At 40.8% G+C, this 12577-nt stretch overlaps 1 protein-coding gene across 15 annotated transcripts in view; it reads right to left on the reverse strand.

Annotated features, from left to right (window-relative positions):
* Positions 1-12577, reverse strand: part of LOC131428271 (uncharacterized) — a 209690-nt gene that overhangs the window by 82628 nt on the left and 114485 nt on the right. For 6 of the 15 annotated variants that reach the window (XR_009229359.1, XR_009229358.1, XR_009229360.1 and 3 more), the window contains exons 1-2: positions 9365-10320; positions 6211-7865 (exon numbers count right to left, since the gene is read on the reverse strand). Coding sequence is in view for 12 of the 15 variants with exons in the window: in XM_058592083.1 (XP_058448066.1) it covers positions 6211-7865; positions 9365-9410 (1701 nt within the window). In the remaining 3 variants the exon portion in view is untranslated. The other 9 variants (XM_058592074.1, XM_058592075.1, XM_058592076.1 and 6 more) reach the window with 8 other exon arrangements.

Raw genomic sequence — 12577 nt, forward strand, 5'->3', positions numbered from 1 at the left:
ACAAAGTATGCATAACAAAATAACTCGAAACAATTTATGAATAAAAAACTGATTTTAAGGGGGTTGCCATAAAAACGCTTTGTATATCCGAAACGGTGCGACCTAGACTTTTGGTATATCTGACAAAGTAAATTATTTTTAATAGTTCTAAAACTTTGTAGAAGAAAAAAAATTTCTATCTCTTCAGAAAAAAAAGTTATGGTTACATTTTTTGTCAAAGTAGGCCATGAACAATTAATGATAGGATCAAATTACGCGGTATATATTTGTAAATAATTTCTTCAAAGGAACTATATGCATTAAAAGAACGGTTTGGCAGCTACTGATTTATGTCCACGTTTTTATTGATTCGAACCACTGTGCGGCGGTGGCCGCGAAGATGTGCGCGGTTATTCGGGGCGCTCCGCGGCCGTGCAATGGTATTTCAGTGGACCACGGCCGTCTGCTAACGCTTACGTAGCGATTAATGCGTTTCTTGTTGTTTGCGTGTTTTTTTCTACTTCTCTCCACAATACCAAGTGCATGCGATGTCAGTTTGGCAGTAAATTGGTTTTACTTTTGCAGGTATTGATTACTTTAACAGTTCAAGTTTTCGCGATGAGATTTTAAGTGCCAATCGCATCGGAAGCCAAAAAAACGTTGTTCCTTCGATCTTGTTTACGACTGTTCGTGCAAATTTTGCGCGCTGAACTCACTAAAAATTCACTCCGATATCATAAATGAAGCAGTTCTTTTCATTCACAATAACAGGGATCATTCCGGGAGGAATCGTTGTTCCAGAAGCCGTTTCGTCTAAAAAATTGAGTCCATTTCGCCAAACATCGCGTTCCGTCGAATATCATTTCACCGAAAAAGGAAATTCTTCGACTTCTTCTAAATACTGACTGCAACCATTGCACAGTGGGGAAAAACGACCAAAAACGTGACTCGAATATTATCAAAGTTATAATTTCTGATGGAAAAATTTATCGTATAATCGATTGATGATAGGTAGAAAATCCGCAAAACTCACTATCCATGTCCGTTTCGCTCCAATTCTCGTTTTTCTGACTTTACTTCGAAAACTAACTGGAAAACTCTGAAAAAAAACCTTTTTCAATTCACCTAGTGGTGTAATGATGCCTTTCTCATATTACCTATATTTCCAAAAATATCACTAGAAGATTTAAACACACTTTTCCCCATATTTTTTTAAACCGGAAGTATGATTCGGATGAAATTAAACAGCAACCTCTGAGACTATAGGAACTTTTGTTTGAGCCTGTTTGTGGAAATCGATCAAATCATCTCTGAGAAAATTGAGTGAGACTCGTTTTAAACTTTTTGACCACTGTTTCCGGTACTTCTGGAACCGGAAAATTGGAACCAGTATAGCCGCAGGCGGTTCTTTTAATAAGTAACTAATATACAAAAGTAACCACAACGCATTATATACCTACATTAATTCCACCTTATATAAATTTAGTGCGACTCTCTACAAATGCCATAACATATTAAGAACTTTTATAATGCAAATATAAAGTGGAAATTGGCACTTATACGACTAATAATAGGTTATATGTGTGTAACATGTTAATTGCATTCATAATCACGGTAACATTCATTTGTAGTCCGGTAGCCTATACACTCTTCTCTGTAAATAAATCTGTACATATTCCGCTATCTGCGTTATGTAAGTGAATGTCGGTAATACATTTTACTTCTGTTTTACCGACAACTATTATATTTGTAAACCAAGCTAAATTTTTCTACTTTTTTCAACATTAATGCATTTTTTTCGATTATAGAGGTTTTATCCTTAAGGTCATTCACCTCTTCGGGCTAAAGAAGCTTTCTGACCCTATGTGCGGTGTTGGGGATCGAACCCAGGTGGGCTGCGTGAAAGGCATCGACTAACCCATCACGCTATACCCGTTTCCCTAACATTAATGCATTGATTTAATGTAGAAATTCCATTTCTATGTACTGTTATCGATTATGTTTGATTGCAATAAAACATAGCATTCAATGCCAATATATAGCATGACAAAAAGCTGTTGTAAGATAATGCTTCATTATATTTTGAATGCAATTTTAATGCACGCTGCTTTAAAGCATGTTGAATTAATGTGCTTCTACATTAACGATGCTATACTAAAGTTGTAAACGTGCAATGATATAATGCCAACAACTAGAATCAGTTTTAACCCTTAATTTCATTGAGTCCCTAATATGGGACACACATTTCAAAAAATTCTGCAAAGCGTTGTAATGTATATTTTTCACCGATTGCATGATGTTCCATATGTGGGACGCATTCTCAACTAACAAAAAGAATTTCATAGAATTCTCATCATATCGAGAGAAGTTAGACGCATCTACTTGACACAAAACTAGAATTGCGCACACAGTCGATTTCTGCTATTTTCAAAAAAAAATCCAGGAGCGCTCTATACTTATGAAAAAACATGAATTTTTTTTTTTTTTGTTGTTTTGTAACATATCATACTAATAATTTAAAAAAATAAACTTTTGATTTTCGTGACATTCAGACAATTTAATGCACAATGAGGCCGACTGTTTTAGCACCCCTGAAGGAATAGTTTTGTCGGGGGATTTTTAGAATTTTTCCCGTGGTCTGGACAATCATGCAATTAAGGGTTAAGCCAAATCTAGAAGAATTTTACCCTTCTTTGCATCGTCGCTCTAAATGACGGTGTGAAGTTCAATAACAACCTGTGGGACTACGAGATTTTTTATTTGATGAATGATAATATTTGACACATACTCACATACATACACACAGGCACCTACATTGCTTAGCTCGATGAACTGTGTCGAATGATATAGAACACTTAGCACTCTGAACCAATTTTCACTAGTCAATTTTGAGAAAGGTATTAAGTGTACTTTTATAGAGAAGCATCGTTATTATGATCTTGTAATAACACTAACAAGTAGATGCAAATTGATTAAAAGAATTAGAAATTTACATTTTTTTCACCTGAAAAATATCAACTCTAACGTGGCAACCACGCACACTATACAAAATTGCACAAAGCACGCTGTGAACGGAGCAAAGCCGCACGTGCCGACGCGTACCAGTTTTGCATTGTCATTTTGAATGGCGATTTAAATATTTTGACACTCATCGCCCTAAAGTTTTGGAACCGGAAGTCGGATCTGGATGAAATTGCACAGTATATTTTAAGATAATGAGAGCTTTAATTTGAATCATGATTTGTGAAAATCGGTTTTAGTGTTGCGGAGAAATCGAAATGAGTTCTGTTTTCGAAACTTTTCTTCGCTGTTATCGGTGCATTCGGAAGCGGAAAACGGGGACTAGTAGTCCCAAAGTAGTTCTATATATTCACTAACCAACAAGATCTGCAAACTAGATGAATTAAGTAAGTTTTATGAAAATGTGCACCTTATTTCGCCATAACTTGTGAAAAAATACTCATGAAATTAAAAATTTTCGCTAATCGCACTGTAATACCGGAACCGAAAGTCAAATCTGGATCAACTTTTCGGGGACTTCTTAAAGAATCTCAAGATGCTTTTTAGTTTATAAAAATCGGTTAATGAATTTCTGAGAAAATTGAGTGCGCATTTACTAGTAAATTTGCACATATTTCCTTGTTATTCCGGAAATCGGGTTAAAATTCAATAACGGGGTAAAACGGTATAACAAGATTAATGCGGTCATTGCATCCATTTGTAATCTTATTTTTAGGTATTTCTTCATAATATCAATCGATTTTCATCAACCGCAATCAGCCTCCTTTCGGAATGCGAAAATTAAACTAATAGACTTATGAAATAAATTAGGGTAAAACGGGTTAAACTGGCTACTACTGTCATTCCCATTGTATTTAATTGGATCACAGATATTTTGTACGTAATATGAACCATTATTGATAGATCGTATTGGATCTGCTTTTGGATTGTAGGTCATATTTCAACTGAATATTATAACTAGAAAAGAAAAAGGTAAAACGGTACACCGAAAAATTAAAACTATGTGCAATCGATCTGTTAGACTTTTTATTTATATCAGAAACACTTTATTTGCTCTTCTGCAAGTACAGTATAAAAAGGGAACTTGAGGTAAAACGAACTGACCAGTTGACACAAAAAATGCTTTGTAGTCAACGGTATCATGCCTTTAGAAAAATGTGCATTGTAAAACAAGGCAAACCCGCTATGATCAACAACGATTTTAACATCCCAAGCACTAAGGAGACAAAACCGCAACAACAGAAAACAAACAACACCCAAAAATATCAACAATAAATACAATAACAATAATACCAACAACGAAGATAGAAAAAAATGGATGAAGATACGATTTGTGAGCTGACGGCCCCGTGAAGAAACATCTGTTTTAATCCCAGTTTTCGTAATAACTGAGCGAAAAATCGAGAAGTCGAATTATGAAAATTCACAGAAAAGATGATTTGCATGGGAATAAGATACACCCAGAGGCAGGACTCGAACTCAGGGTTACCAGATATAGGAATTATTCAGTATTCTACAGATTTTTAAGTATTTTTTTAAAATTTTAATTATAACAAAGTGAAAAGTTTCGAAAACTCAAACCGTCTTAAAGGAAGACGATACCAAAAATCGTGAAAAATCTTCAAAGTTGGGCTCAAAACTGAACCAGTTTGTTCGTCAAGTTAATTCATGGCCATACTAACACGGGTTCGATTCAGCTCGACAAATTAAGCAATAATATGTTAAAGTCTTCACTTTCTGCTTTGCCATCAGTCGCTGATTTGAGATTTTGTGTTTCTGTTCCTTTTACTGCCTGTAATATTTGATTTTAATACATCATAACGACGGTTTGGTTAGTGCTTTTAAAAGGTGCGAAGTTAAGTTATTATGGAGTGTTTACGACTACGCGAAAAACAAAATTATCATTTCGTTTCAAAAATGAATTGTCTTTGCGGGACTGAACCGGACAAAACATGGGTGGGGCTAAACAAGGTTCACTATTCATAGCGAAATAATCAAATAGTCTTGAAACAAACTGACAATCCATTCGAAAATGGTTTTATTTTCTTCGCGCTCATCTTAAAATTCGGTTTAGTCCCGTTTTATAGTTCGGCTTAGCCCCGCGGAATCTTAAATTTTGGATTTCCGGTATATTCACTTCATCGCGGCTTGGTATAAAAACTGTGGCATATTTTCCCAAATTACAAGCTGTAGATTGTAGGTGATGGTTAAAACTAAACAACGGGTAAAAACCTAGTTGTAATGTTCTTTATATAATAATAGTTCTTTATATTTACAAATGGTCTCTCCTTAGTTACATTTACTCTATGGTTGAGTTTTGAATCTATTTAAGGATCAAATGTAAACCAAGTTTACTTGTGTTGGTAATTTGTGTATTACGTACATTTTATTTGGTACGCATGTCATAGATCTACATGTTTAAATATGCAGTGCGACCAGTTTATCAAAGTGGCTTGAACGATTGAGTTTAATACAATCCTTTTTAGCAATAATTTATTCTCAAACGAATGTCAAGCCGGACTTTTTAGATGAAATATCAGTTTTGATCAATTTTTCATCAATGTTTGATGGAAACTTGCTTACATTTTACGAATGAAAATTGAATTCCCTAATAAAAAAGTTGGCTACACTGCTTCGAAGCATTTGTATTAGATATTACTAAATATTTTCTGTTACAAAAGCAGTTTTCCAGTAAAATAAATAGTTTTACGACAACATTCCATATCCATTGCCTTTCACGTGTTAAATTTAAGGTTCCTATTTTGCGGAATTACTTATAGAAGGTACGTAAATCTTTATTTCGCAATAATTTCTGCACGAGAAAATCCACATAGGAATGTGTTTGTTGCAAATCATGTGTGTTAGTGGAAGTAAGCTGAAACTAAAATAATTTTTCTCGAGCAGTTTTCTGAAAAACGGGAGCGCTTTAGACTAAGATTTTCACTTTTCTTGAATCGCAATTCTAAACAGAATGGACTGATTTGTTTACTTTTCAACTATATGGAACATTTATTGATAAAAATCAGGAAAAAAAGCGCAGGAATTTGTTTTTACGCACACATTGTTGGCAATACTCATACGCTTGCAAGGTGTCTTTCTCCTTTAGTAATATATGTAAATAGGTCAATCGTCACTGTGTAGAATATAAACCCCGACCAATCGCAAGTGAAATAGGATCAAATACAATAATAAATAAAATAAAACACTTACCTGTACCTTCACCGGTTCCTTCGGTCGTTCCCGGGGTGGAGCTTTCTCCGGGCATTTCTCGAAGATCAGCACCCGCTCGGCCACCGAACCACGCGACAGGAACGGCCGAATCGGGCTCGGAATGGTCTTCGCCTGGAAGTCCTTTTTGTCTTCCGTTCCGGTCAGCCGGCCAAAGTCCTTCGGCAGTCTGGTGGTGGCAACATTGCGCGTAAAGTTCGTCGACAGCTTCTGCTGTTCGTGGATTTGGTGCAGGCTAAGGATCGGTATGTGGTTCGGTTTCATCGGGACCCCGTTCCAGTGCTTAACACCGGCAGGACCGGAGCTGTTCTGGCCGTCGACACCGGCGCCGGCGCCGTTGGTGCCATTCGTGCCAGTGGTACCGTTGGTGTTGGCAATCAGTGCCGCGGTGGTCACCATGTCCGACGCCGGACTGCTGTAGCCGTAGTCGGGAACGTCACGATCCCCGAGGGTGGAAGTGATCACTTCCGGCAGTAGACTGTCACTACTGTTCAGTACGGTTCCCGTTTTGAGTGCGTTTATTAAGCGTTCCTCCTCCCGAATTACCTCTTCGAGCAGGTTGGAGGTGTTCTTGTTACCGCGAAAACCGGTTATGCCAGTGTTGCTACTAAGGCCACTGTTACTATTGGTGTTGTTAATACTACTAGTACTACTATTACTACTATTACTACTACTGTTATTACTACTACTGATGCTGCTGGTACCGTTGCTGTTGTTGTTGTTGTTACTGGAACCACTGTTGGGGCTAGACACAATGTAGTGGTGGTTGTGGTGGTTTACGTTGTTGGCCTTATCGGAATTATTTTGCTGACCTGCTGGACCTTTCACTACACGGTTCTTCAGCGGCCAGCTAGGAACATGGTTCAACAAGTGTTCCGGTTTGACCGGAGTTTGAGGTTTCTCGCGAGGTTTCTCGACGATCGTATCTTTTAGCACATCTGGAACGTTGTTCTGGTTTAGCGTACTGTGATTATTATTATTGTTATTGTTGTTGATCACTTTGCTAGCACTAGCTCCGGGTCGGTTGTAGTTGGGTTTGCTAACCGGAGAAGTGTTCAAATTTTGAGCACCGTTCTGTTCAAACTTTTGTAGCACACTCTTAATGGCCGATCCGGCTGTAGCAGGTCGCCCGGAAGTTCGCTGCTGCTTCTGCGCTGCGATTCGGGCCTTGTCTTCGTTCACAAACGAACTGACCAGCTGTTCGAGGCTATTGTTGGAAAGTTCGGGAGCTTGCGCCAGCAGTTCGGCTACCCCGGAAGCGGATGCGTTCTGGGCCGACGTTGGCGTCGGCGACGCGGAACAGGTAGTAGTACCGGTAGGACTCAAGGCTTTACTGAACGCATTCTCGCCGTCTGCCGTTGGCAGTTGACAGTTGAGAATCTCAGTTGGCGCTAGGCCACGGGCTTTCCATGTCTGGTAGATCGCTTCGGCGTGATCGGAGATCTGCTTCGCGATCGCATCGAGGTCCTCCTGTTGCTGTTGTTGATGTTGCTGCTGCTGTTGCTGATGTTGTTGCTGTTGCTGATGTTGTTGCTGCTGCTGCTGCTGTTGATGGAGGTGAAGATGGTGGTTCGGTTGACCTTCGACGATAAAACCGCGCACATTCGACGAAGGCGACGAAGCGGAGGACTGCTTCGCTGTAGTCGCCATATTATTCCCCGGGGGTTTCGTGGTGACACCGAAAATCGAACGAGTGTTACGGGTTCAGTTTTGATTTTCATTCGATTTCATGTTCGCCCACACACATACACACAATTTTCCGGTTTTTCATGATTATTATTTGTTTTTTTTTGTTTTGTTTTGGATTCGCAGTTGAATGGAACGAAAGAGAAAGATTATTAGAGGTTTGATCTTCGTCGGCGGCTGTATTCTCAGTATGGGCATGTGTATTGGTGTGTTTTGCTTTTTTTTTGTTCACGTTAATCACAACAAACAATGCAGTATGAGCGAGAATACAGTTAAAACACAATGAAACTATTCGTTTTTCTTTTTTTGGTACTTTCGGTTTTTTCCTTTTTTTTTGACAGGCGGCTATCATACAGATAAGATAACAAAACTTTTCTTACACATCATTATCCACATCCACGGACCGTAGGACGCACGGAGGCACCGCCGTTGACGGACAGCTAATTGTTTTTTTTTGTTTAATGTGTATTCTGATATATGCTAGACTTTTCTGTAGTGAACGGATAAACAGAACGACTGCTGCTGTTGTTGTTGTTGTTGTTGATGGTGTTTTTGTTGTTGTTCACAACAGCCGATGGAGCGCCTTTGGCGCCAGGCCGGCAGCATCGAGCACACGAACACACATATGAGTTGGCGAGTAAACGACTCTCGTTTTCTTCTCTTTTTGTTTCGCACCTTTTGATTATTATTATTTTTTTTGAGTGTTTAGGCTATTTCAATTAACTCATTTTCAACTTTTACGTTTGTTTTCAATCGAACTTTAGTTCAAATTAGTAGCTAAAACATAGAGAGAAAAGGAGAGGAAGAACAATCACACACACACGTACGTGTGAGAGGGTAAAAGAGAGTGTGGAAAGAAAAGAAACACTAGGATTAATGGTTATATGTACAATGCACAAACACTAACAAACGAACAAAGAAAGCACAGCCCCCGTCCCCCCGTTTGCTACTGTCCGGTCTGTCACCGAAATGAAAAGGTGATCCGGACGCGTCCGGAACAGCAGGGCCTAATAAACACGGTTTGGTTTGCACAAGGTGACAGATCGCGATAAAAGCGAGCGAGCGAGCGAGCGAGTGAGTGAGAGCAAAAACGGGTTAGTAGAACGCACACTATCTCGTTCCGACGTTTGGCGGGACCTCGATAGATCGATGTTATTTACACTAAAAATCTGATCTCTGTTTTTGTTTCACACTGTGGTGACAGTTTTATTACCGATTGTTGTCGGGAAAAGGATTGTTTTACAAATCTATTTATAACATTGGATTTGGAGGTTATGTTATATTGCAGTCGACATTTGATCGTGGAGGGGTCACTGTTGGATCCTAGTTGGCTTTACCGGCAGTTTTTTTTTGTTTTTTTTTTTTTGTTGTTGTTTTATGCTGGTAGGTGAGGGGGCTTAAAACATCACAGTGTAGTGTTTGAAAGCGGCTAGGGGTGATTCGAACTCACTTATCGAGAACAAGTTCTGATAATAGAAATTGAAAGCTTCATTCATTTAGGATGCACTTGGTTTTCCGCACTCGTTTGCACCGAAAAAAAAGGAAAACAAATCACGTAACTTTGCGTAACTGGTTTGATTTCAAACTGCTAACACAGTGCAGGATTTTGATTTTTCACTTTTCTTTTTTTTTAATTTTATCTTCTTCTTCTTCTTGAACGGCAGTATTCCGAATCCGCTACACAGTCAAAGCTGCAGCAAGCATGTTCACCGCCGAGACACCGCCACTTTCTCGAGATTTTTTTTATTTATAGAACCGCACTTTTCATCTGTTCGGGTTCGGTGCAGGAAAAATCACCTCCCCGTCTGAATGGGAATTTTTACTTCGTCGCGAAAAATATTCCTTCTCATTAGCACTTTTGGGTGCCGGAAATTACACACGCGGGTCACTTGAACTTGATGGCTAAATAAATGGCTTTCGAGCACCGTTTGAATGTAATTTTCTTCACTGATTTTTTTCCGGTGGACGGCGGGGGAAAACGCGCGGATTTTGGGCGATCCTTCTACACCCGCCAACACGTCTAGCAAGTAAGATCGCACTCTCGCAACTAAGCAACTGTGATTCGCTGGCTGGCTGACCACACACGGGAGTCCTATGGTGGCCCTTGTTTTTTTTGCTCCCACTCACTCTCACGACAAATACACAAACTCACACACAACCCGACAGTTCACGATTCGGTGCTGCTCTCAGTAATCCTCGATCGACAACCCACCCATCCCCATTTAGAGCGCGTCGCAAAGATTTATCTCCGCACTGATCTTCGACGACGACGACGACGACGATGAATCTACAATGTTTTGTTAATAATAGCCGTCGATGCCGTCCAACACTACCCGAACCGAGTCAGCGGGTGTCGTCGTCGCCGTTGTGGAGCATAAAATCAGATCACGATACACCACAGCATTCTCGTACCCATGGATCACCAAGAGCTGCGCAGGAACTTCACGGGCAATGTTTAATTAATCCACAAAAAAAACACTCACACACACACTGTCAGGCACAGGCACAACGTACACAAAGCAGCTATTCCAATGACGATGAACGACGCCGACGTCGGTTGGACAAACCAGGCACGCACTGTACGTGACGTGAGCCGCAGATACTTCAAACCGGAGTGCTGCTGCTGGTGCTCTTGGTGCGCTGGTTGCTGATATATTTAGAACTGGCGGCTGCAAAAAGAGAGATGAAAAAACATCGAGATTAGTCGCGGTTGCCTTTCGGTTTCATCCGTTCGTCGTAGTGGTATACTACATAGATAGCATAGTATAGTTATGTGGCGGTTATGGGCTTTTGGTTCGAGCATACAGTTTCTGCAGTAACTAACAGAATCAGTCGAGGCAGTTCTGGCCGTTGAAATGCGCTACTGCTACTGCTGAGCGTCTGGCCTTCGGTGGTCAGTTTATATTTTCACGTACACACAATCGACGGTGACGACGACGACGACAACTACGTCGTTATTATTGTTGTTAATGGTTCGAGTTAATTGAAAATGGGTTTATTTTGCTTTGCGTTTCGACTGCTGCATCCCAATCACTAAAACTGCTTCCCATACCATGGTGTTCATAATCCACACACGGACCCGCCATGGAATTCAAAAATGCATTATTTACTTGAACTCTGTTGCACTCTTGTTGGATTGAATTGTTGCTGGTATGTGTTGCACTATTGAGAATGAAACTGTTAAGTGCTAGTTTTGAGCAGTAAACTAATTGGATAATTGTTTCGAGAATGCTAAAGGCAATTGTATGCTTGAGCAGTAATTGCTGAAATAGCAGAAAAAAGGTCTCCAGTATCAACGAACAGCTACTGCGACTCTGTACAGTCTTTTTCTGTTAAAAAGAAAATTTTCTAAAGCTTCGATTTTGAAAACGTTTTTCAAAATGTTCAACATTTAACATTACTAACACACAGTAATCGGGCTGGAGAGCCTGCACGCGGTAACAAATGACAACGGTCAACGATGAGTAAACTTTGCAGCCTCTCGCGGAATGGTAGTTCGAAGCACCTTCTTCCTCCGCAAAGATCCACGAAGCCATCTGGAGATCACCTGATCAACATACGGAAAATCAAATCGACCACGTTCTCATCGACGGGCGATTCTTCTCCGACGTCATCAATGTCCGCACTTACCGCAGTGCCAACATTGATTCTGACCACTACCTTGTCGCGATTTGTATGCGCTCAAAACTATCGACGGTGCACAATACTCATCGCACAGGAACGCCGGGACTCAATCTCAAGCAGCTACGTAGCATTCGCACTGCAGAGGAATACGCGCAACAACTGGAGCAAGTGCTACCAACGGAAGAGCAGCTTGGCGCGGCGACTTTTGAAGACGGCTGGAGGAACATAAGGTACGCCGTGAGTAGCACTGCTGCAACCGTTCTAGGTACGAGGTTATCGAATCGAGGAAATGACTGGTTTGACGGCGAATTTCAGCAGTTGGTCGAAGAGAAGAATGCAGCAAGGGCGAGGATGCTGCAACACCGCACGAGGGCGAACGAGGAACGATACAGACAGGCACGGAACAGACAGAACACGGTTTTCCGGAGGAAAAAGCGCCACCAGGAAGACCAAGATCGCGAAGCGATGGAACAGCTGTACCGCGCAAATTACACACAGAAGTTATATGAGAAGGTGAACCGCTCACGTAGAGGCTACACGCCACAGGCCGAAATGTGCAGAGATACCAGCGGTAATCTTCTCACGAACGAACGTGAGGTGATCAACAGGTGGAAGCAGTACTATGACGAGCATCTGAATGGCGAAGCACAAGATACAGAGAACGGTACAGGAATCAATCTAGGTGCACGCTTAGCCAACGACAGATTCCCTGCACCTGATCTATCGGAGATAAGTGAGGTGATCGGTAAACTGAGGAACAACAAAGCGAGCTGCTCAAACATGGAGGAGAGGCACTGGCTAGAGCGCTGCACTGGATGATTTCTAGGATTTGGTAGGAGGAGATTCTACCGCAGGAATGGATGAATGGAGTGGTATGTCCCGTCTACAAAAAGGGCGATAAGCTAAATTGTTGCAATTACCGTGCAATCACATTGCTCAACGCCGCCAACAAGGTACTCTCCTAAATCCTTTGCCTTCGTCTATCACCAATAGCTAAGGAATTCGTAGGGCCGTACCAAGCGGGATTTACTGAAGCCCG

Source organism: Malaya genurostris, chromosome 2 (assembly GCF_030247185.1).
Source record: "Malaya genurostris strain Urasoe2022 chromosome 2, Malgen_1.1, whole genome shotgun sequence".
Classification (NCBI taxonomy): Eukaryota; Metazoa; Arthropoda; class Insecta; order Diptera; family Culicidae; genus Malaya; species Malaya genurostris.